At 40.2% G+C, this 25,467-nt stretch overlaps 1 protein-coding gene across 7 annotated transcripts; it reads right to left on the bottom strand.

The window, feature by feature from the left end:
• Window positions 1-1,160: 1,160 nt before the first annotated feature.
• On the bottom strand, window positions 1,161-25,024 carry p2rx1 (purinergic receptor P2X, ligand-gated ion channel, 1). Of its 7 annotated transcripts, none has more exons than XM_088012282.1 (14): window positions 24,240-25,020; window positions 12,583-12,727; window positions 8,896-8,967; window positions 8,510-8,567; window positions 6,835-6,922; window positions 5,577-5,657; window positions 5,185-5,326; window positions 4,907-5,052; window positions 3,779-3,869; window positions 3,611-3,676; window positions 3,424-3,519; window positions 1,825-1,925; window positions 1,663-1,701; window positions 1,161-1,578 (listed from the first exon to the last, which is right to left on the bottom strand). In XM_088012282.1, the coding sequence occupies exons 1-14, from the start codon at window positions 24,374-24,376 to the stop codon at window positions 1,443-1,445; spliced, it is 1,398 nt and encodes a 465-aa protein (XP_087868408.1). In that variant the 5' UTR covers window positions 24,377-25,020; the 3' UTR covers window positions 1,161-1,442. The 7 variants fall into 7 exon arrangements, with proteins under 7 accessions (XP_087868408.1, XP_087868406.1, XP_087868407.1 ...); XM_088012280.1 differs by having other exon boundaries at window positions 8,498-8,567; window positions 24,240-25,019; XM_088012281.1 differs by having other exon boundaries at window positions 1,663-1,698; window positions 8,498-8,567; window positions 24,240-25,019.
• Window positions 25,025-25,467: the final 443 nt, after the last annotated feature.

Here is a 25,467-nt window from a genome sequence, read left to right as displayed (position 1 = left end):
TGTAAGTATACATTTTTCTGCCAATATATTACCATTGTAGTAGCATATGAGGAAATGTGCCGTTAATTCATATTTTCTGACGGTTTTTGTCATTTGTATGTTTATTGCATTTTACCGATAATTCATGTGTGGTGTTATGGTGCCCTCTATTGGATTTCTGTGTTACTACAGGTCATTTTCATCCCGCATGTATGTGTAGCCGCTTTGTCCGCATGGCTATTAATATGCACCTTTATTGTTTCTTCTGTTGCAGATAACCACACACACATATATACATACGAAACCGAATACAACCACATCGTTCCTATCTCCACGTCATCATCTGTACCATCATCTCCCATGTACCTGCTATTATTCCATCAATAAACCTTCTAAGATGCACGGTGGAGTTGGCCTATTCCTTCTGACCGAGGAAGATTCAATTGATGAGAAATCTGAAATTAGCGCAAGTTAGATGAACACAGTCTTCTACAAAACGTTTGTTTGCACAATAAATAAAAAAAACAAAACAAAAAAAAAAACATACTGTGCTGTCGTCCTCCTCCTTCTTGTTGTCTTTTCTGCCAGTGATAACATCCAGTTATTGATCACATTACTTACATGAAAAATGTTTCCAATGTAGTTTTGTGAAATACACCAATTTTTGTAATTCCAATTTGCGCAATTACATGGCTGACGGAAATGCAGCATGTGAGACATTAAATCTGAATCGTGCTCATTCCTTTCTCACTACAAACCGACTACGGTATGACAGATTTCTACGACAGGTAAGGGAGCTGTCGCTGAAAACGTCACAGAAGTTGAAGGAAAATCCAAACTGTCCCTTTAGCGTCTTTGTTTCTGTCCTGCTGTGCCTGCTCTCTGTTTGATGTCTGGTTCATATCTGAAGGTGCTCACTCCAATAAATCGAAGCATGGCACATCCCTATGGAATCCAGTCGCAATGTAAATATGTACCAATACAAACAAGCTATTTTTTTTGCATGCTTTTTGTACTCAACAGTAAAAAATTAAAAATATTCTCTAAACACCCGAATGTTTGCCTGTTGCCGTTTGAGTGAAGCAAAAAAAAAAAAAAGCACGACGGTTGGAGAACTTGTTTGATTTAGTTCAACTCTTTGTCACATGTGTGCACATGGGAAGGATCGGCAAATGCAAACACAAGTTTGGTCTGTTTTTATTTGGAGTGACTGGGACTCTGACAGAGGTGATGAACGATTTGTCCACACACAGAACACCGACGTGCCACATCGTCTTCTCTCAACCGTTCGTTTGCAGACATGGTTCAAGTTGTGGAGGTTACACCCTTCTTGGGAACAACAAACACCCAAAAGACAAAATAGATGGCTCGACATTAAACGGTAATGATCACAGTCAGTCATGTTGGCTTTTTGAGTGAGAGGAGGTCCCTGGTTGAAGATGCTGCTGAGGATCAGAGAGAAATTATGTCCTTTCTTTTCTCAGGGGTCCATCCAGAGTTGGTGTGCGTGAGTTGTCCTCCGTTTCCCATGACGTCGTTTCTGTGCAGTTCACTTTATGAAGCAGCTTGCGCGTTGCCCTCTTTGTTCCCAGATCACTTCTGCAAGAGAATGGAAGGGGAAAGACCTCAGCGATCAACAAAGCTTTATTTGCCCCTGCGGTCTACAATCCTCATTTTAGATACCTCAGTCTCTGTGGATCCTGCCTCTGGATCAGGATCCTGCTGGACAAAAGCCAAACCACAGAACAAGGAACCATTTAGATCTCTACTGTGAGCCTTGTCATTGCTACCTTCATAGAATACATCTGGAAATCAACAGAATCGGCTCTGACGTCCTGGTTTCACCTTGCACTCACGTTGGGCTCGTCTTTGTCTTGGGCTCGTCTTGAATTTGCTTCAAGGGTGTAATAGGCGTTAGAGTCTAAATCGATAGACTCACTGTCCTGCTGCAAATACAAAACGACTTCCCTGTTTTAGTGGTGCGATTTCAGGGTGGAGGACAGTTTTATACTGTTGGTGAGACTTTTGGATGGGTGGCAGAGGAGAGTTCTTCAGGTGGGATCAAGCTTGGACAGTGGACAGTTGTGAGGGGGAAGACTGAGGGGTAGGGGAGGTTTTCATGCGAGTACCATGTCTGATAACTGGTTGTGCTTTATATAACACATGCGGCTCTCTAGCTCTAGTGGTCTCCAATGTTAAGAACAAACAGCAATAATCTGTTGCCCTTAATATGACGGATGGATACATGACATGACCATAGTAGAATATTTGCTCCCCTTTTGGTGGTAAAATACACAGCTGCAAGCAGTGGATTCAACTACCAACAATCTCGCATACCGTCGATTGGGTTGACATTTGTGGATTTGACTACTCAGCCAAGTCAACATCTCAAACCATTTTTGCTTTGCAGCAAAGAAGAAATGCACTGCTCCCAGTCAAAAACAACCAATCGGGAGGAGGGTCTTAGCGCTGTCATTCATCCTTGTGTTTTCACATCTCGATGGCAGAGAAACAACTTACCGTTACAGGAGATCTGTGTATCTGCTGTCATGGGTGCTTATACTAACTAGCTTGGGTTAGTTAGCATAGCTATTGGGAAGAAGCTGTAGTGTAGCACGGAGCAAGGGAGACTGGGGAAGAGAAGTTGTGAGCAGTTCCTATGCAATGATTGACAGCGCTAAGCGCTTCCTCCTGGCTCTGATTGGTTGTTTCAAGTTGGCACTGGGAAAAGGCAGAGGAACTCAAATTTTTTTTCACAGATTATCACTCCCATCTCATACTGTCATGACAGTATTAACCAATATGTACAGAATATCTTTTATAAAAGTTGCATACTGTAGCTTTAATCTATGTCTGATTGATTCCATCCACTTACAGGAGCCATAAAAAGAGCTCATCAGGGTTCATCTCAGTGGTCATAATGTTATGCTTGATCGGTGTAATGTGACACTCAACAGCCAAAAGGTGAAAGGTGTTGGGTGATGTTGGGAATTAATAATTCTGTGTTTTCCTCCATCTCTTTTAGCTGTTTGCATGCTTGTTCAAACACACACACACACACACACACACACACACACACACACACACACACACACAGAGCTAAGGTTAAGGGAAATGACACACTAGGGTCCGCCCTCTTTAGAGCGTAACTTAGATGGAGGTCTACAAAAGGAGTTAGAAACTGTAGTTAGGTGCCATTTTGCTGTGTTCTCCCAAAAGGAAAGCATGACAACGGGCCAGCGCTGCAGTTTAGTCTTAATAAAGTGAATTCATGAATTCAACTCACTGACTCTTCTTGAACCTCAAACATTACGAACCTAGCTGAAGAAAGGATAGTCTCCGACAGCGAAGAGTGTTAGCCGTTAGAACTTCCCAACAAGGGCTGGCGTTAGTAACAGACTCTCTGCTGCCATCCTGTGTTTGAAATAAAGAAACGCAACTTACCTGTGTTTGTGTGTCTGTGTATTTGAACTTCATGTTCTTATAAAACTCCCTTTTTGGCAGCAAATAAAGCAATACCAAGTCACAAACGACGGTTGCCTGCAGATAAAGGGGAAAAAATTAAATATTTTTTAGTTTGTGAGTGATGGATGCTCTATTAATGTGGAATATAATCCAAGCAGCAACATACCACTCCGAAAATCCCCACGCCTGAGCCTATTGCTGTGAGTGTTGGGATTATGTCAAATTTTCTTGCCTTTAAAGGACACAGCTCCAGTCATACAAAGCTCACTTTTTTATTATTTATTAATTAATGCTAAATTCATACCAAAGAAAAATAAATATTTATTTTACTCACCAGTGACTTCACAATGACATCAAACCTGATGCCAAAAACTTTAAGGAGGGTTCTCTTGGGAATTTTATCCTCCATATAATACTTTGCATACCTGTAAACGATCACAAGGACTGTCAGAATAAGACCTCACTGCTTCTACTTCATCTCATAGGCGTCGACAGAAAAATATAAGGAGGCATAAGTGGGACCCTGTCAACCAATAACCAAGCTTATGTTAGAAACTCAAGCCAGTTTAAAGAAGTCAACTCAGCAATGACGTAATTTTTAATATGTATTGATATAAAACTGCTAATATTTACCTGTTGTCTGGTAGGTTGTAGGATTTTTATTTTATTCTTGGAAGAAAGGGGAGGTATATTTCAACTATTTAATTAGATGAACCTTGTTTTTCCATCACCAACTGCTCATTTTATTGACTGGACTCAAGTCATTGTTTGCTCCTTATGTTATCCTGCCTCAGGTGTGTTTAGTTTGAACTTTATTATATTTGCTCGTCTCAGGCAGTTTTAACACGTTGATTTATATTCCTTATTCATGTAGAATGCTTCAGTTTGTTCTGTGGCTTCTCTCGCTCTCTATTAAGGTGGTTAGCGTTACTGGCTGTTCCCCAGAGAATCCTGGCCCTAACTCTGGGATTAAAAAAAGTTGCCACTATTTCTAAATCCAGGATGTTCCATAACAGAGGAATCAGAAAATAAGTTTTGTCTGTTTAACCTTCCTGTTATCTGCTGAAAGTAGCTTTAGATTTAGTTTCATAATAGATCCACACTTTAAACTTCTTCACAGTGTTTTCCCTGACCTGCCACTTGTGTTCCTTAGTCTTCATGATGCCGTTTGTTGACTAATGTAACAAGCTATTTATTTTTGGCGTGTCAGAATAAATGAGGGGAAATACAAAACGCCTACTAAATAAAATCACCTCAAAATGACTAAGTAATTCACTGCAGTTTGAGGATCTAACTTAAAAAATGTGGAAAAAGTTTAAGACCTGTGAAAGGTGCTGCGTGAGCAATTGCACAGACTTCATTATTGTTTTTAAATATCAAAAATGCACATCTCTAGATGAAATAACGGTCATCTGAAGTCTCCAAAACTGACATAAATTTGCTACTAGGTGTACTCCGTCACCTGAAGTTATACCCAACTGACGCCCTGGCGCCATCAGTCTCACTTGGGTTTCCATAGAGACCGTGAAAGTTGTACTCTGGCTTACAGTGTTTCACATCGACGTCGAAGTTACATGTCCAGTCAACAACAATGCCAATAGCCCCTCCCTGTCAAGCAGACAAAAAACGTAAACATCCATAATCAGACAATACATCTGCAGCTGTGATTTCACCAAACATAAACCTGCTTCACCACAACTTAATATCGATTAAAGCACAGAGACTTCGCTGGAAACTTACCTCTTTGGCTAATTTTTCAAAGCTGAAGCCGGACAGTTTCACTATATCTCCCAGTTTGAATATTGGACAGAGCGGTTTTTCCTTTGGATCGAAAAGGCAATCGCCGATGTAGTTACCATCGATTCCCTCCACCAAGTTACTCCTGCGAACAGTTCAAGCATCAGTAAAAACAGCTTCTCATGAAAGCCACTTCAGCTTTCATGCATTCATGAACTGAAAACGTTTTATAATTACAGTAATTTCACAGAATTAAGCCACTAATGAACTATTCATACGTTTAACAGAGCTCTATTAGGATTTTTCAATAGCGGTACATAATAAGCCTGTTGATTATTAATATTGAATTATGAGCAAGTTTTGTTGTCTAGTTTTCATTTGGTGTGATCCATCACCTGGTGACGCCAAATAAAGGGAAAGTTACAGAGTTTTTGATGAAAAGCGTGTAGTTTTCTGCGGACATCAGAAGAGGAGGACTGGAAAAGAAAAAGAAAATGAAATCAGATAGTGTTTCTGCTGTTTTATGTGTTGTAAGATGTCACATTAATAAACAGAAATGCCGACGTGACGAGAAATTCAATCATTAGCACTCATAAGATAATCAGGGTACAAGCAGAATCTGTGCCTGTTTCACAAACTGAATCAGGGATCATAACTCATACTTGGCTTCAAACATTAGCTGAGTAGACTGATATGTTCATAACTAAATTAAATATTTGCTTTATACTGACCCTGCTTTTACAGTTTGCAGCGTTGTAAACACGATGTCGGCAGCAGCCGCACGGTTTCGGCCTGCTGTGTGATATCACATTGGATTTTGTTTCACCTACAAAACTGTTTGATAATTACACTAATCTAATTATAAAACCAAGTGATGAAGCATTTAAACCAAGTGAATCTTGTGATGGCTACACGCGTCGAGGTGACTTTTACGTTAGGACCAACGCCAGGAAGCAAATGGTCACAAAGTGGAAGAAAAAAAACGATTTCTAGAATTTGTTTTACAAAAAATGAAGTGTGTATTTGTATTTTATTTTGAAATTAGGCCTGGAGAAAAGGTGGGCTTAAGACAAATGTACACCACAACTTACTCGCAGGATTCATTTTTTCTCGATTTCTGGATCTCGATCGTTTCACAGGTTGCCTATTTCATACTGGACTGTCAAGACGGTTTTAACAAATATAGAAAGAGCACATTCTCCCAAAAGTTACATAAGGCACCTTTTATCTCAGATACCTTTATGCAAGTGCTCTGTATGCGCTGATAAAGATTTCCTCATCTCAAGAAGTAAAACTGGCAGTAAAACCTACTTCTTATATAATCTGGCTTTACTTTCATACATTTAACACACAAACAAAACATTTTTGCCTACAGGAAGGTAGGAAACAATGTGACAACAGCTTAGGGCTAAAAAAATGACATCTAGTTGCTAACCTTCCATTAGTTTTTGCATGAAATATCCAAGAAAAATATCTCATATTTTAAAACCATAAATGGTGGATTATTTATTGTTGTTTATGATTCTTCTGGAGTAACACAGTAAGTCATTTGCTTGGTCAGACTTGTGATTTAAACAGAGTCGAAACATTTATGTTTTTGGTAGCTTTCTGCTTGGACCCTGGCAAGCTGAAGAATTTCAACATCCCACGTACTTCGGAATAGTGCGGTCGTCCTCAACTGGGCACCATGCCAGCACCTCACAGGTTTGTGTTTTGTTGACACAGACTCCAGTCATTTGTCCTTAAAATGGGAACATGTAAAATCTCATCAAGACAGAATTTCAAATCGGAACAAGAATGGGGCAAAAAGTGCACGACACGCTCCGAGAGACAGCATCTGACAGAAACGGATGTCGCTTTTAACATTAAAGCGTTTTAAAAACGTCCTCTGCCTCCGCTCTTCTCCTTATCTCTGATTAACATCAGCAGCGGCAAGGCGGGACATAAAAGTGAAGCAGAGCAAATGCTGAAATAGATGTTTTTCTTTATCTTGCCCCTGATTCTGATATATACATGTAATTTCTGTGCACGCGACTGGCTTTGCGGCAATCTCGTCCTCTCATCGGGAGAAACGAGCAGACATTTCACCGGCAGGCACGCAGGCAGCAGTCGCTGACCTTTCGCTGAAACCCACCGACCTGTTTGGCCGTGGCGCGCCGTTCCCGCAAGCTTACATTTCCACCAACCTGCCGCCTCTACAGAAACTCTGCCACCTCAGGGTGAATTTGACGGGTCTGAAGAGGACAGATCTGAAGCTTTGCTCTTATTGAAGCCGATGTGGGACGAGGAGAAATAAAATGCTGGAGACTGACAAAAGAAGAATACGTTTACGTAACCGTTGTTTGGACCCATCAGCGGCGCTCTCATGTTCTGTCCCGTTGCAACGAGACAGCTCAGACACACAGAATTAATCTGGTGTCTGTTTGCTTTAGGTTGGGGTTTTAGGTCACAATACAAGCAAATACACCAAATGTTTGGCTGCTAAGGCTGGGAGTGTTGGTTTCAACCCCATGGTTTACTACATGACGATGTAGTAAACTCTGGTACTGAAATAAAAGGATTCAATCAAATATGAGTAAAAGTTGCCTGCTCCAAAGTTGACTCAAGTTAAATTACGTACTTTTGAAAATACTCAAGTATTCAAAAGTACAATTTATATTTTCCAAAATCAGCACAATGCTGTAATGGCGCTGTGCGCTTGAAGTTTTTACCACATGTAAAAACATGGGCATAAAATTGCAATTAGAAAGACGACTATTTTCTTTTTTATTGTTATTATTGTTATGTAAAATGTTCTCTTTTTTTTTTTGGTGTTTTTGTTTTTTCATTTTTCATTAAAACTAGGAAATCTAATCGATGCCTTTGCCTGCTGCAGTTCGCTCCTCCACCACAACCTACAACATGACAAGGAAACAGCAACAATGGTAACGTTAAGTAATGCCATATGTAATTCAGAAACTTACGAACATCAAACATGGAGCTAAGACATGACTTTGAAATGTAGTGGAGTGAAAGTCAAAAGTATCCCAACGAAAAAATACCCAAGTAAAGTAAAGATGCACAAGAACTGTACAGTGCTCAAGTAAATATAGTCAGTTACTGTCCATCGTTGCCCAGGACCAAAAGCAATCTACAATTTCCGTATAAATGTTTGTCTCAGTAGTGACTGAGACAAACATTTGTCTGCTTCTGGCAGTTCCTGGAAACCCCTTCGCAAATACTCAGCGGACATCAGACTTTGCCGTCCTCAAAGGACCACTAAGGACCATCAAAACACGATACTGTGAGGCCACAGAGGCGGTAACTCAGACTTTACCGTGTCCCGTACGTTTGAAACTCCCTCCTACGCAGTCGGCGTCTGATGTGCAGTTGTGCTTGCCTGCAAGCTGTAAGGGGACAAGAGAATGGGGTCAGTTTGCATATAACATGTTGGAATGTAAACAGACAGCCAATGAAGAAGAGAACAGAGCAACACCGTTGGGTTAAAATGATCTCCCCGTACTGTGCAGCCTGTTAGTGTTGCGTCATACTGAAGCCATTAGGTTTACATGGGTATTTCCTGCTACACAACAACAACACAAATGACCGATTACAGAAACAGTCTTGGAATGAGACACTATTCATGCTTTCTTTTACTATTTATGGAAGTGTGTAAGACGGACCAAAGGCGACGGGTGGGACAGCAGCAAGAAAGAAGGGAGGCTTAGCATGTACCTCTGGGCATTTTCCCATCTTCTGACCTTCGGTAATGATGAAGTTAGTCATCACTACGAAAGACGAGTCGCCCTGAAAGTTCAAAAAGAGTCACAAAACATAAATAAAATGTTTTATGTGAAGGTATATCTGCCAGTTTTCTACAAGCCACATAGGAGAAACAGCAAACATGTAAGGGAAGAACATGATCTGGTCATATGGGAGACATTTGCAAATATGGGCTAAAATCTCAGCTTGTAAATGTGCAAAGCTAGTAGAAACACACTAAAGCACTTTCAGCTGTAATTGCCTCAAAGTATGATGTATGAAGTATTGACTCGAGGGCACATGCATGTCAAATCCATGCCACACTTTTCAGATTTCGAGAAAAGACTCTAAATCATGTGATCTTTTCAGTCCACTTGACTTCTAGTGCTTGTTTTTCTTTGTATTAAATGAGGAGATTTTCAGCTAGGTCCAACACGAAGATTGTAAACCTAAACGAACTTGACAGATCATCTCACATCTTTTTGATAAATTTGACAGTTGGACATTTTTCTGAATACTTTCAAACAATATTCAAAACAACTTCAGGCTACAATGGACACAAGGAGCTTACACCGTCTCCAGCTGATGTTACACTGGACAAATAATCTCCTACTCAACAGACTGTGCTCTTGAAATCAGCCAAGTGTTTATGATTACAAAACTGATTGTGAAACTGGAACTTGTAAACATGAATGAATTCAGTTTCCTGTTTGGATCGTATGCAGCAGACCTTGAAGAAAATCACTGTGGACGTTCTTCCTCTTACTGTGAGATCTGAACGGAAACATTCGTGATGAAGTGCTAAGAAACCACATGGCAAAACTCTCCCCCTTACCCCCAGTATTCAGCGCTTGATGACATCACACAGGGGCAAATTTGGTATATTTGGTGGGTGCTGAGTCAGTGCTGAGAGATAAAGTAGAGAGCCAAATGGGAACACAACGAGGGAGTGACCAGCAAACACACTGAACCAATAAACTGTGTCCATTCAGATTAACCAATCAGTGGCATGGCAAACTTTTCATCCATCCATTTTCTGTACACCCTTGTCCCTGGTGGGGTCCAGAGTCATGCTGGTGCCTATCTCCAGCAAACGTTTTGGGCGAGAGGCGGATGCAAACTTTTAAAAATGTATTTCTTTTAGTATGTTGTTCTGTTCTCTTAAATGTTACAATTTGCTTAATAATTTTTGCTACTTGATGCGGTTTCTTTTTTTATTTTCAGGTTGTGACTGGGTTTTTTTTTCCATCCAAAAAAAAAAAAAAAATGCAGTATTTGTATGGAAGACTCTGTGATTGGCTGGCGGTGTGGTTCAGTTGCATACACTCAAGTTGCAAACGCAGACATCAGGCGCAGAGCAAGAGTGCATGAGAGTAGAGCGCCTGTCAGAACTATTGTGCAAGAGTGTGTGAGATTTAAAAGCTAACACCATAAATTGTTGTTTGCTCACATCGATATGTGCGCTCATGTCACGCTCAGGCTGGTGGCACAAGTAGTGTTTTTGAGTAAAACTGTGGGAACTGGAGGGTGTCGAAACACTCATGTAACCAAACATGGATCGAGTTGAAAACAAACCAAAAAAATGCAAAAATGCAGCTGGATTTATTTTATACACACTAATAAAGTAATCTGCCAGAAAGATTTTTGCCACATATCAAAAATTTGACACTGAAGACCAGAGGAGCACGTATGCTTAGATACATAAGTGGGTGTGTGGGTGTTGTGGCGTGTGTTGTCCCGCCACAACACCCACACCCACGTATCTTTGCGTGGCTATCTTTGTGGGGACTTTCCATTGACTTCAATTCATTTCTGCATTCTAAATCTCACTCTTACCCTAACCCTAACGGAAACTCAATTCACACCTTAAATCTCACCCCTGACCCAAGAACAGCATTTCCCCTTGTGCGGACCAGGCTTGTCCCCACAAGGAGCAGCGGGTCCCCACAGCGTTGTATGTGTCAGGAAAATGGTTCCCACAAGGTATCACAACACACACACACACACACACACACACACACACACACACACACACACACACACACACACACACACACACACACACACACACACACACACACACACACACCATCTAAGCTAACTGGTGTTTCTGTCCATTCTAGTCTTTGATAAGGTGTTTTTCTAGCAATTTGACATAACGGACTTCATCTCTTTCTGAACCTCTCTTCTGAAAGAATCAAACATTTCCTTAAAGTTTATATAACTATGTAGAAAATTCAAGTTATACCTCAAAAAGAAATAGTTTTCCTTTTAGAGAGAGAAAGAGAGAGAGAATCATTGCCAGATGTTTTTGATAGAGTTGAGTCTTTGAGCAGTTTGAGAACCTGAGCACTCATTCTTAGTACAGTTCAAATTCACCCTATTTGTTTATGTTTGTTTGTTTTCTTTTCTCATATTTTAATAGAAACACCTTAAATGTAGATTTATATACAAAAAAGTTAAGTGACTAGATTCAACATAACCTTTCAATCAATAGCCAAAGCCCCTCATGATCCACCATTTTGGAGACCTTATGTAGCCCTTTGCTACATACGTGTGCTGAGTCTCAGTGAGACTCATAGATAGTTACTATCTATCTATAGTAACTTTTGCAACTATCATTGTGTTGCTTAGATTTATTCTAAAGATGATTTCAAGATCTCACAGTTGTTGCTTTGTGATCCCCAGTTGGTCCTGACTCCAGGAATTGATCAGAGAATTTGTTAATGTTAACAGTTTCTAATTCAAACCGTACTATTCTAATTACCAGTGTAAAACCAGAGTTTAAAATTTTAAATCCAAAATCAATTTCTGACTTCCTATTAAAAGTAGCGGCGAAACTTTGTTTTATATAGAGCCCTCTGTCACACACAGTGTGACGTCGCCTCTAATCCTCACAAAAGGTCAAAGCTTTGTAAAGGATTAGAAATTAGCCATAAAATTCTAAACTTTGCAACTCCAGTTTATTGTAATCCAAAGAATGACTATGTAAGAGCTCTTTTTTCCCCACATGTCACGCTGGAAATTGATTCCTACTTGATCAAAGCACATACAAGAGACAAAGATCTTTTCATCAAGTTGGTAGTATGTTGTTTGTGTGATACTTTTAAAAAACGTCCACACCCAAAACTCAAACCAAGCAACCTTTATGAAGTCTTTATGTTTCTTTCCCACAGGCTATAATCCTGGGTTAGGTTTTAGGTCAACAAATGTAGTTAACCGCAGTTTAACTTTCGATTTGTTGTGTACTTAGCTCATGCATGCAATAGACAAACTTCTTAGACTGGGTGAGTACTAAATTTAAAGAGCCACTATTTTGTCTGCGTATCATTTCAGTGTGTTCAAAGACAGATAGCAGAAATTTAAGCTGTTGTTTTGACAGTTTGTATGACTTAAATGTTGTCATGCCTTAACTGATGTGCAGTTTCCTTTTGAAAGCAAAGAGTTGTGACATATATTGTCTGCGTCAGGCTGACTTTTCATCTGTGTGACAGTTTGGTTTATGAAATGTAGATGCTGACTTCATCCACTTCTGAGTGACTGTCCAAACGATGCTCCCTGAGTTGTTCCAGGTTTAAAGCACATAGTGGAGCGGTTTGGATAACTGGATCAGGCAGCAGCTAACTGACCCAGCCAGGCTTCGGCTGACCGCTTACTGACCTGAGAAGGGAAGACGTAGTCGGCCACGTCCCAGACCGTCTCACTCCCGCTCACATTAGTGTAGCCCACTCCCTTCATTTTGGTGAACACGGAGCTCACCGCCGTGTCTGTGGACTGGTAGCCTTTCTCATAGATGAAGACCCACCTGTGAAAGACACATCAGTCCTGTCAGCTCCTCAACCACTTTACAGCGCAACCCGTCCAACCAAAACCCAACAGCAAGGTTATATACATGAGTGAGTGAAGCATGACGCTCTGCACAGCCGGCAGCATGTCTGACAGGGGACACGTGTGCAGCTCACTGTGGGTCTGCTCGTCCTCCCCACCGAAAAGGACAAATCTGACAGGCTGTTTCTCAAAATGCAGACATCTACTAGCTTCAGTTTATGATTTAAAAGAAGAAGAAGAAGCATAAAGCGTTCCAGGAAGCTGTTGAGAGAGTGCAAGTGGTTCATGCAGAAAGTGCACTTTATCTCTGCAGAGATCAGAAATGAGACCATGCACATAACTGCATGTGGACACAAGTGAAAACACAGATAGCATCTCAGATGTAAAGATGCAAGAGTGCATTTTGGAAGAAAGCTTACACATAAAAGAAAATTAATTAATTATTTGAACAATAAAGTAAATGTGCTTTCAGTATGTTTTTGTTTTTTTGTTTAATTTTGCCTCATAATGGACCAAGTGAACCTTGTAAAGTTAGATGGCAACCCTTGTTTAATTTAATCAAGCTAATTAGATTAAATGTCAAGTCACTTTGGGTAAGATTATCTGCTGAAAACATATGTCTAGATTGCACATTATGTAAAAAAAAAAGTCATGTAATGCCTTACTCTGATTTTCTGTAAAGAAAAAAGCACAGCAATGCTTTAAGAGGTCACAGTTTAGTCCTTGTAAGGTCGGGGCTGTTTTGGAGTTTGATTGATTGATTCTAGTTTCATTGTTGTTCTGTGTTCCTTTGTCTCTTTCTTTCATTTGATAAGGCTTGTTTCTGTTTTACGTTAGTCAGGCCTTACTAAGTGATTCTGGTGGGAGCCACATTGTACTGAATACCGCCACTGCACACAGAGCTTGCCCAAACAGCAAGAGGCCAAGTTGGTTTAGATACAATTTGCTATTGAACAATTACTGCCCACTTGCAGTTCTTAAGCTAGTATATTGTCCCCCTTTCTTACACAAGCTTAAACATTTCTTTAGAAAAGTTTTGGTTAAACCGACATTAAGTTGGAGAGTTACAATAGCTGAATGTTATTACACCAGTTGTAGCATATAACACTCCAAAAATGCATTTTATTTAAAACTGCGGTATGTGACTTTTACAAAAATGAGTTTTTCCCTATATTTTATTAAAACTCTCACCATGTTGTGATAGCTAATGCCGTCTGAAGATATGCGCGGCAGGACCAAAAACAACCAATAAGAGCCGGGAGGAGGGTCTTAGTCAGAGGCGGAGCCAGAGGGGGGGCCAATCAGATGACAGGGGGCCAATCAGATGCCCCCTGTCATCTGATTGGCCCCCCCAGTGGCCCACCCTGATGATTGACATGTAACAGCACCAGGTCATTCCTGTACATTATTTGGAATCCTTCTAAGCCAACCTAATATCTAAAGAATAAAAACAATAATAAATATATGAAAAAGAAATCTGCACAGCTGCTATAAACTTATCCCATCTCTGAATAATGTTGTTTATTTCATATCCTACATGCATATCATCTAGTGGTAAAAGTAAAACAAAAAAAAACTAGTATGCTCTGAACTGAAGATGGAGTACACAAACACATATTCATGACATACTTTGATTAAATTAATAAATTAATTCCAGTACCGAAAAATTAACTTTATACCAGGTGAGTCTCTCTCACCTGAGAATGTGAACCTGTACTGGGCTGATTCTGTGCCTTCAAATAATTTTAACAGCTCCTGGAGAAGTTTCATAACATAAGTCTGAAACAGGAACAGGTCTGAAAAAAACTGTGCTACAGTTGAGAGAGATTCCTTTGATGCATCAAAGAGTGATGTCATCACTGCTGATGACATTGTTACCATAGGAACTGAATATTCTAATGGTGCATTCACACCAAATGCGCTTTGAGCGTCAGGCGAGTCTGGTTTACATTCAAAGTCTTATGTGGAGCGTCCAACGCTGTGCTAGACTCTCGAAACGCGCCACAACGGCCCTCGACGCGCCTCCACATAGACTTTGAATGTTAACCAGATGCGCCTGACTGTCAAAATGCGTTTGGTGTGAACTCACCATTATATGTACAGTGTCATATCAGGTCCATCATATTAGGACCAAGGCCTGGTCCTAATATGATGGATTCATTGTGAATTAAGTTTTAGTTAATGTTAGAGTTGGGGAAAATGTCTGGGTTAGGCAAAATCGCAGCTACTAAAATGAAGGGAAATGAATGCAAAGTTCTAATATGGGTCGAAATAGTTTTGACAAGCCTGTACAGAATTTTGTTTTCAAAATCATTCTATAAATAATTATATAATGTTAGGTTGTTTTTCTGCCAATTGCATAGCTGCACCATACCAGTAGACTAATGTATTGAATGTGCTGAGACACATTCAACGAATTAGAAACCAGTCAAACCAAAGGACAAACTTTTGGTTCTGATTGGTTTCTAATATGTTGAATGTGCTGAGACACATTTAACACTTTTGGTTCTGATTGGTTGTTTCTGGACAGCTGAAATTGATGCTGTGTTTTCTCCATTGATTTTGGAGTGAGGAATTTTATTTGCCTGTGTCTGTTTTGATTTCCTAAATTTGTGTAAAGCATTGAATTTTCATAATGCCCAGTGTTGGCAAAACCTGGGTTTGGATAGTGGCCCAGGTTAGTGCCACCTTGGTGTGGGTCGGTGTAAAGGCCGAGCCGGGCATAGATTGGTCTTCATGCCAACGCCAGCATGAAGGCCCCCCATGCAACCAGTGGAGTTTGGTCGCATGGATGTTTGTCTTTCCTCGGACCTCCCTGGTTGATTGGAGGTCCATCTTTCTTCAAACCTCCCTGGTTGATTGGAGGTCCGTCTTTCCTCGGACCTCCCTGATTGATTGGAGGTCCATCTTTCCTCGGACCTCCCTGGTTGATTGAAGATCTGTCTTTCCTTGGTCTCCTCTGTTGGCAGGGAGCCTTCTGTTTGCAACCTGGATGTGGGTCGTCGCAAAGGCTGAGCCAGGCTATGCATGGAGACCCCTTGTTGATTCAAAGTCTGCCTTTGCTTGGTCTCCTTTGTTGGTATGGAGCCTTCAGTTTGCAGGGGGACCTCTGGTTGGGTGCAGACTCTCAGATGGTTGTTTTCCAGAGCAAGTTTCAACTTCTCCTTCAGGTCCGCAACCTGACCCTGCAGAGATTTCACAGTTTCCTCCTGCTCTTTGAATTTGGACGCTTGCTCAGAGAGACTTTTGAGCTGCTCCTCGTATTTAAGTCTCACTCTATATTCTTCAACCATTACTTCTATGAGACCTTTATTGCGGGAGGCATATTTTTCAGCCTCCCACTTTAAGTGCTCCAGCTGTCGAAGAACGGTCTTGTCGGTTGTAACTTTAGAAGAGCAAGTAACCTGTTCACGTTTAGCTTGCAGGTGTCGTTCTTTTTCCAACAGTTTTTGCAGCTTTTGAATCTCCTCTTGCTGTGATTTGACTTCAGCCTGGTATGAAATCCTTCTGTCTCTTTCCTCTTGGAGTTCAAAGATATTATTCTGCAGTTCTGTTTTAAGATCGTCAACCTGCCTAGTCAGATCTCTAACGTGTTGGTTTGTCTCTTCCACTAAAGGGGTGATCTTGAAGTCAGCAGATGGAGTTGTTTCCTGCTTGACTTCCAATGATCTTGGAATCTCCAAATCACTGGAAGGACTTGATTCCCCCTTGATCTCTGCTGACTGATCTTCCAACTCAATGGAAGATGAATCAACAGATTCAATAAAATCGCTGTCGTCTTCTAAAGGGAAAACGATAGCGTTGTAGTCAACTTGGATGTTGAGCTCCATCATTTCGATCCATGAAAGCTCTGATGGAAAAGCTTCATGTTCACATCCAATCTGTTGTTGCTTCATGTTTAAATTCGGTAAATATCTGAAATCGATATCTTGCTCTTTCTGATAAACTTCGAACGTGCTCTGAAGAGTGATCTGCCGCAATAGAACTGTGGAACAGGTCTGAGAAAACGCTGTCTGTGAGCTACATTCAAGAGAGAGATTCCCTTGTGATGTCATAGAGTGACGACATCAATGCTGATGTCATTGATGCCATTGGAACTGAACATTCTATTGTAGCCTGAAGTAAAAACATTTTTCTAGACAATGTCAAACATTGAGAAGTTTTAATTTTTGTTATCAAACATTCTGAAGCCAAAAAACCCCAAAAAACTCAGAAATATACAGGGCCATCCTCGAGAATCAACTCAAACCCAGTTTCACACAAATACAACGACACTAGCATAAATGTTTAGCTTTTGAACGGCACCTTTCTAGGTTGCTATCAAGCTAATTTTCTCTTAGCTAATTTTCTTGTCTTTTTCTCTCTCCCTGAAGAATAAGTTCTCTTTTGCGACACTGGTTTGCTTGCTTTTGAATACGCTTTTAACGGCAGCTCAAATCACAGGGTAACATTACCAACAGTGTCCACCAGGGGGAAGCCAAGAGCAATATATATTTTTTTTATTTTTACCCATATCAAAATTAGTTTCTACATTACGGAGCCCTCCAGGGGACATGGGGATTTTTTGTTCTTTTGCGTTCCCTCGCAATTATTATTAACGCTTTGGTGCAAAAAACTGATTGAAAATCGATTTATTTACTGCATGTTTATGTCTCTTAAGGCTAAGATGGAACAGCACTGAAAGCAGCCCTTTAAACCATTCAGACTACGAACACAATAGAGTCCAGGCACGTGCAGAGGGTGGGGCTGGGGGTGCTTGAGCACCTGCCCTTTTTGCTCCTTGCCCCAAAGTGCCCTTTTGGTCAATTTTTTTTTTGTTTTTTTTTTTGGTATTATTATTTTCAAAGCCCTCTTCTGACACATAATAACATGTACTAAAATTATTTTATTTTATTTTTTTGTACAACATAATAAGCCTTCCGGTCACCTTGTTACCTTTGACCTTTTGCCCGTGACGCATGACGCAGTTGCCTCTCGCGCAGTGATATAAGGCGGCTAACTGGAGCTCAGCATAGCGAACGTTACAGATTACAGAACAGTTTTTGGTGAATATTATATATATATATATATATATATATATATATATATATATATATATATATATATATATATATATATATATATATATATATGTAGCTATATATATATATATAAAAACGTTTTTGGTGAATAAAGTGGAGTAGACTTGCTACTTGTCAGATGACGGAAAACGTTGAAGTCTCGTTTCTGCTTCAGCGGTTTAAGCAGAGAGGTAATGAAACACAACAGACACTGACAGGCCTCTGCGTCTGGCTTACTCTGAAGAACTACTGAGGGGAGGAGACAGCCAGGTGAGGAAAAACTATTCTCATCTATCGATTCAGTATTTTTATCATACAGACATTAGGCTGTTGTTGTTGTGCTATTAGCTAGCTGCTAGCTACGACTTTGCTAGCAAAGCTAGATAACTAAAAAGCTTCTTCCCTGTGTACGAGGCACATCGCCCGTCCAAAACTTATCTCCATAATGGATAAATGTCCGATCTTCTAATTTCCTTTGCTGCATAATGTACATTGCATTTATTCTGGCGTTAGGTAAATGTATCTTGAAAGAGAATAGCACTTACACAAAAGTTCAACAAGGATATTCATTTAGACTTAAAAATAACTCACCCTGAATTACCATGATAGATATAATGTATGTCATTAATGAAGGGGAAAAAACTCAACCCAGACTTTAAGTTTAGGGTCTGGTTCGCAGAGTATGTAGTTAAATTTTTCCCCCAATTATTCAATGGGAAAAAATAAACTAACCTCAGTTAAGTAAAATAAAATTGTAATCAAAACTTTTGGAATTGTAATGATTTCTTTTTTAAAAACAAATTCTTTTGTTTAAAAAACTTTTTTTTAATTAAATAACTATTTTTTGTCTTGTGAACTTAAAAAGTTATTTGCCAAACATAAAATTTTATTTGCACACATCAGAAATCTTTTGTTGTGATTTTGGGTCCTGCCCATGACGTCATGTGAGAATCACAAGCAAAACTTTGAGTCAAACAAAAACTTTGAATATCAAGAAAAGATTTCTGACATGCACAAATAAGTTTGTTTTGCAAAAAAAAGTTCACTTCATGAGACAAATGTGTGATTTAAGTGTTTAAAAAAGTTGTAAGCAAAACTGAGCAGGCTTTTCCCATAGTGACATGCATTAACAATTCAATTTTTGCTTTTGTTTTTTTCTTTTTTTCTGCAGTTCCACCTTAAAGTTTGATGCAGCTCTGCTTTCCTGAATGGACCATCTTCATCTCCACTGCAGCAAACAGGCAGCTCTTTTTTTGTATAGATTACAGTACACTAAAAGGTTGCATTGTGCCCTTGTTTATATTTTTAATAGTGTAATTCTGTAAAGACTAAATATGTAAATCAGAACTAAACCTCCAGCTCTGATTTACATATCTTGCTAAATTACAGGTTTGAATATTGCAATGCTTTCCTATAACAAAATAGACCTGCAGAAAGAAATTACTAATAAAATATCTTACATATGCATAGTTGTATGCTCTGTATAGAGATTTACCTTAGCTTTGATTGTATATTTCACAATTTTGTAATTTATCATTGTTTATTAAACTCTGAAAGCTGTGTGACTTTGTTAATATTCTGTCCTAGAATGCGGTAAGATGTGCCCTTTTTTTTTTTTTTGAGCACCTGCCCCTTTAGTGGTCTCTGCACGGCCCTGCAATAGAGACACAATCAGATGACTGATTACCCCGCGATAATAACTCAGAAATAGTCCAAATAGTTTGGATGTACTTTTATTTCTTTCCTACTTACAGAAAGTTTCTGTTTATATCATAGGTTTGTTGTGCCTTTCTGCACTAAAGAAAAAAGATATACTTGCCCCACAACACGAACTAATATCTTTCCTTTAACATTGAAGCTTCTTGTGATCACATAAAAGTACGACTGCCAGTGGAGAAGTCTTGCTTTTAACTGTTTATTCTTTCGCCTCTTTTGTATGCGAGGTTTGTGCTGATGAAATCTTCCGTTGTCAAGGTTTCAGTATTAATGCCAGGATTTGAGACGCTTATGATGATTCCTGGCATGTTACGTTGCTTTGTGTTTGCATAATATCACCGGGAGGGATATGCAACAGCTGGTGTGCACTGGAAAGATATCGTATCCACACAGAAATCCTCTGTCGAACATGTGAAGCTATTTTACGCAGGGTGTGAGGAGCAATTACCCACTGGCACGACGCCCACAGAACAACAAATGTTTCATCACGGTGTACGTTTGTCCTCAGACAGTGGAGCATTACAGAAAAGCGTCATTCTGAGCAAACTAAGCAAATAAGTTCAGCAGATAAGGCTATTAACTAGGAAAAGGGGGGGGGGGGTTATAATAGAAGGAGGCTGTGGAAAAATACTAATCTAAGTGAGATTTGCGTTTGACGGACAGAGAACATAAACGCAATAAAGAAAGCTTCCTGATGTGTGGGAGCTTTTCCTCTAGCCAATCTGCAGCACTGAGATTAATCTTCCAATAGTGAGTAAGACTGATACGAAAAAGCAAGAAAATATTGAATGCAAGCTAAAAAAACGAAAAGATTGACTGACATTGGGTTTTACTTTACTCATTCGACAGGACTTAAACAGATGGACAACTCTCACATTGGATCTAAATTCAACAGTTTCAGTCATAAAAATGCCATAACACTCTGTAAAACGTCTGATTTGTCTTTGTGTGTCCATTGAAAAAAGAGAGATATCCAAAAAGAGAGATGTATCGATGTGCTGATGATTTCTTTTCGGCAGCTTCTTGATATTTCTCATTTAAAAGTTGCCGGTGTGCGGAAATTCTTCATTTGTCTTATCACTCAGCAATCTGGCCACGAGACAACAACGTACAGTTTCTAACGTTCAGATTTCCACTGATTGCTTGTCGAGGCTGACCTGAGGTTAACATGAACATGAACATTCCCCGACAAGACCGTGTTTGCCCTGACCCGTCTCCGGGCCGGCTAGATTCTGAAGAGGCGAAGCAGGACGCCGTCCGGCTCTAATGTGGCCTGATGGGCTCCAACAGGCTGGTGACAGAACTGGAATGAGGCACGGCCAGCCCGCGACACTGAGAGACCAGATTGAAACGCTTTCCCTCTTCTTTTTTTTTTTTTCACTCACCTTTCTACCGATCTCACACGTGAACCAAAACTAGTTATCATGTGTTAATAATCATATATTCCTACGTGCCAAACCTCAATTTCTTGTAGCAGAGTAATGGAAAACCAACTGAACCAACTGTCATTTTATGCATGTTGCTGATTCTGTGGAATTATGTAATTAGTTGAAAGGGGCCTAGTCAAAACAGCAGTTTATGCATTCTTTCCCATAGAAAAACTGGTTTTAAACAGGTTTACGTAACAAGGAAGGCAGCAGCTGTTGTACGTGCTGGTTTTAGTGCAGATCTATTTGAAAAAATTGAGTAAAATAGGTCATTGTTTTGAAGCACAAACCCTGAGTAAAAACCTGGTTTTAGAGGAGGGAATCATATGAAGAAATACAGGAAATCTTCAGATAAAATGATCTAAGACAATGTCAAATTGAAATCTCAACCAGAAAGTTGACAAATAAAACAGAAAACCGCCGTTGGAACCAGTCAAAAATCATCTAAAGCGGCCAAGACTCTTCCAGGGTGAAAGAAGAATCTGTGTGAAACTGAGATACGCCACAGATTTACTGATGGAGAAATGACATGTGAGGATAGAGGAAGTTCGGACAGAGTTGGAAAAGCATGCCTCTTTTTTTATGTTATGTCTTTCTGAGAAATTGCTTTGGGTTTATTTCAAATGAAATCGACATTGAGATGGAAAAGAAAGGAAGGTTCAAAGGGAAAGAAGGAGATAAGAGTAGAGGAGACAAAGGATAATGGAGAGAATCCTGGAAGTCTGCTTCTACACCTGCAGAAAGTGAGAGAAACAGAAAAGTGTACCTTTAGTTACTCTGCTGCTCATTCTGCTTGGCATATTCACCAAAACGAACTGAGAAGGTTTGTCTCATTTAAAACGTTTGTTTCTTTCTCGCGTATTGCTTTGTCAGTCACCTTCTTTTAATGCACACAACTGTACTGCTTTGTCAAAGTGACTGTTTTTAACAAATCGCACTTTACATGCAAAATGATTGTTTTATTTGTGTTCAACGTCTCAATGACCTGGTTTGACCTGGTTAGATACAGGTTAAAGTTGCCTTCGACTGAACAGACGATGTGACGGAAAGTGGTGTTTTAACAAAACCACAACCCCCAAATTCACCAGTAAACAAGTCTCTTGGTTGCAGACCAGCAAGGTTACCTTTTATGGAGAGGCTGAGCCTGAGTCTAATGCAGAAGCTGCTGTTTCTGAGGCAAAACCAAGAAAAGCCGAGAATGTAGTACAATGATCCTGGCCTGCAACACATCTACGGCTATCTGATATGTTACGGAGCTCATTGTTACTGAACTTATACAAGTAAATATTAATTCAATGATTCAAAGGAAAGCTAAGTCTTCCTTTTTCTGGTTTATTGTAGATGTTTGAGTGCGTAAAGGAAAATGCAGCCCCCGTTTTTTTTCCAGCACACCGATATCTGCTTGTTTTCACTTTTTGTAGAGAAATAAGCTTTGTCATGCTTCGTGTTTTGATTTGGTGCAGAATGCGTGGTGTTAGTTAATTTGTATATAAGCAAATAAGAGCTATTTTACAGATTTTGAGCTTCCTTTTTCAAACACACCTGTTCTTTTAGACAGTTTTTTTTTCTTGCTTAGATGGATTTAGATCGACACAGTGATGCAGTGGTTTTGTCACTGCTGGTTAATCTGTTGCATACCAAATATTATCATGGTTTGATTAAAAGATACAACCGCAGAGAGCAGAGATGAGTTTTAAGTTTTTAATGAAAAAATAAAGAAAGAAAGAAACTTAAAATTTGATTGAGAAAACAAAGGGTTGGAGGTAAGAAGAACAAAAATTATGGAAACCCAACGGAAGTGGAAATTCAGAGCTGAATTTGACGCAACAGATTTCGGAAAAGTCCGAATTTCAACATGGCGACTCCCACACACATCGTTTCCAGCTCCTCTTATGAGCATCATTTTCAGCTTTATTTTCTTGAAACTTAATTTCTAAAGTTTAGAGATGCACAAGCTACATGTGACATCGATTTCAGATACACTCTTACAAGTATACATTGTAAAGTAAACATGTTTCCATCGCAGCTCATTACGACTGCTGACTCATTTTGAAATGCGAGGTCGACCAACGAGGTAAGGCTGCTCCCACTTTCCCAGTGTGAAATGCAACTTTAGGAGAGCATTCCAGTAGATTTTTCCAACTGGGAAGTCAAAATTGCCAAGTTATGACTAAAACTGGAATGCAGCGTAAATACCAGGGAGTTTGCTGACTGGATAGAGGAACAGTGGTTTTCCTCCACTACAAGGCGAAACAACAACAACGGTCCGTTTTAACGTCGTGTGACGTCGGCGGTGCCACATTTGAACACCAGATATTGTCACGCACCTCCAGGTGTCCAGGACATTTTCAAATCACCACTTTGATTGGAGTTTTTATTAAAAATTGTTTTTAACTATATTAAACAGAGTTGAGGTGTTTCATTGAAGACGTAATTGTGCGGACGAGGCCTGAGGAGAGAGACGAGGACAGAGAAATGGAGGGACAGGAGCAGGGAGTAAACATAAATCCGCTGCCAGGATTAAGAAGGTACACAAACTAGATGATACACTATTAAGTTATAAATTCTGCAGCAGGCCGAAAGTGTTGTATCACTTTCTTTCAGAGTTTCATATTTGGGACTGTCAACATCACCCTGAGCAGATAACGCGTCAGCAGCGTTTGGCAGCGAATTGTGCAGCGCTTGATCTTTATCTGTTGTAGCATATGCCTCAGTGTGTTTCATCACACTCTCTCCTGCAGGTTCTGCTGCTCAGATGCACAAACTACAAATAAAGACATATATTGCGCATTTGCTGTAAACGAGACAGGTGTAATTTTTGAGCAACTAAGACCACAAACCACTGATTGTAGCTGGAAACAATAAGCCCATTAGCTCTCCTTTTATAGACTCTGGCGTGTCAAAGCATGTTTGTGGAGGGTGGTTCAGGAAACATTAGCGAAGAAACGCGCACTTTTTTAACGCCTGGACTTGTCGGAGCGGACAGGAAATATCTGTCCTGGTACGTCAGGGAACTTCTGCCACGGCTGCCAGTCAAGGCTCTTCGATTGTTAAAGACCAGTGTTTGCTCTGTCAACAGGACGTGGTAAGCCAAAGTATATCGGTTTCCCACACGAACACTCGGTGCACTGCAAACAAAACTTATCTGTTTCACTCAATCTAGCGAGTCTGACCTCCTACTTTCAAACCCCAAGAAGAAGAAGGAAAAAAAAAATCCTCAGAGGTCATGACATCTTCACTGCTCTGACAAGCAAAGAGGAGAGGAGAGGACTTTAAGGGGTCTTACCCGATGATGTAAACCAGGACCCCCAGCTGGATGAGCCGGCACACCACTCCCACCCTCCTGTTCCTCACCAGCACCTGGCGAGGGGTCTCGTACTCGAAGAAGAAGTCAGACAGGGCGCTGGTGATTTGGTTCTTCATCTTTTTTCGCCAGCTGACCCGCAGACAGGAGGGTCTTCTCCTGTCACCTCAATCGCATATATATATATACAAGAGAAAGCAGAAGAAAAGAATCCCTCTCTCTCACTCTGAGTCTGTGCCTCGGCTCCTGGCTTGCAGAGACACTCCTCTGCTAACGTCTGACACGCTTCATGAGATGAAGTAAAGAGAGTTCCTCCCTCCAGCTCGGCTCTGCCTCCCTCCCTCTCTGTATACTCACGGGGGTCACCGTCTCCTCTGACTGTTGGGTTTGATCAACTTTTTTTCCTGGGTTTTTTTTTTTGGCATCTCTTTTTCTTTTCTTTTTTTTGTGCATCCTCTTCACACAACAAGTAGATCAGAAGACATTTGTTTGACTTCTTCGAGTTAAGGACAGACTTTAGCTGTTACCCTAAGAACCGGACCTCCTCCTCACTTAGAGCAATCAAACCTTATCATTTCCACCGACGCGCTCTTCCTGCATGCAAGCCGGAGATAGACACAAACACAGCGCATGCATTTAAGCTTGTTTTCCGTTTTCTCTTGTCACCATTTGCCAGAAGTTAAGCCTTCTTAAATTTTTATCTTCACTCTATGCGACTGCATCTCTCTGTGTGTGTGTGTGTGTGTGTGTGTGTGTGTGTGTGTGTGTGTGTGTGTGTGTGCGTGTGTGTGTGTGTGTGTGTTGAGAGGGGTGTTTCTCACTCAGCATTACATTCCCTTTTTTCTTCAGGAGGTGCTTTGCATTCCTAATCTTCCCTCACACAGGATGTGTGAAGTGGCAGCTTGGAATTATGCAATAACTGAATGAGTGAAAATAAGATGGGATATTAAAGGAAATATTTCCCCACAACGATACTTATGACTTGTCCACAGAGTTTTGACATTTGGGCTCAACAACCAGCTCCAAAATCTGTTGATTTTTCTAAAATGGGGGAAAATATGTTTTGAAAATTTCCCCCGAAATGCCCTGTTTGGAAGGATTTGGCAGGACTGCAGCGAATTTACAAGGATTGCAAGAAGGGTTTAATGTCGATCTAAACAATAATCCAAAATCAGTGGAGTATTTGGACTCCAAATGCTCTAATAAAAAC

The sequence above is a fragment of the Poecilia mexicana genome, unplaced genomic scaffold, assembly GCF_051168715.1.
Source record: "Poecilia mexicana isolate PSO_F unplaced genomic scaffold, ASM5116871v1 scaffold_14, whole genome shotgun sequence".
Taxonomy (NCBI): Eukaryota; Metazoa; Chordata; class Actinopteri; order Cyprinodontiformes; family Poeciliidae; genus Poecilia; species Poecilia mexicana.
Note: the sequence above shows the minus strand (reverse complement) of the source record. Positions and strands in the feature narration are given on the sequence as shown.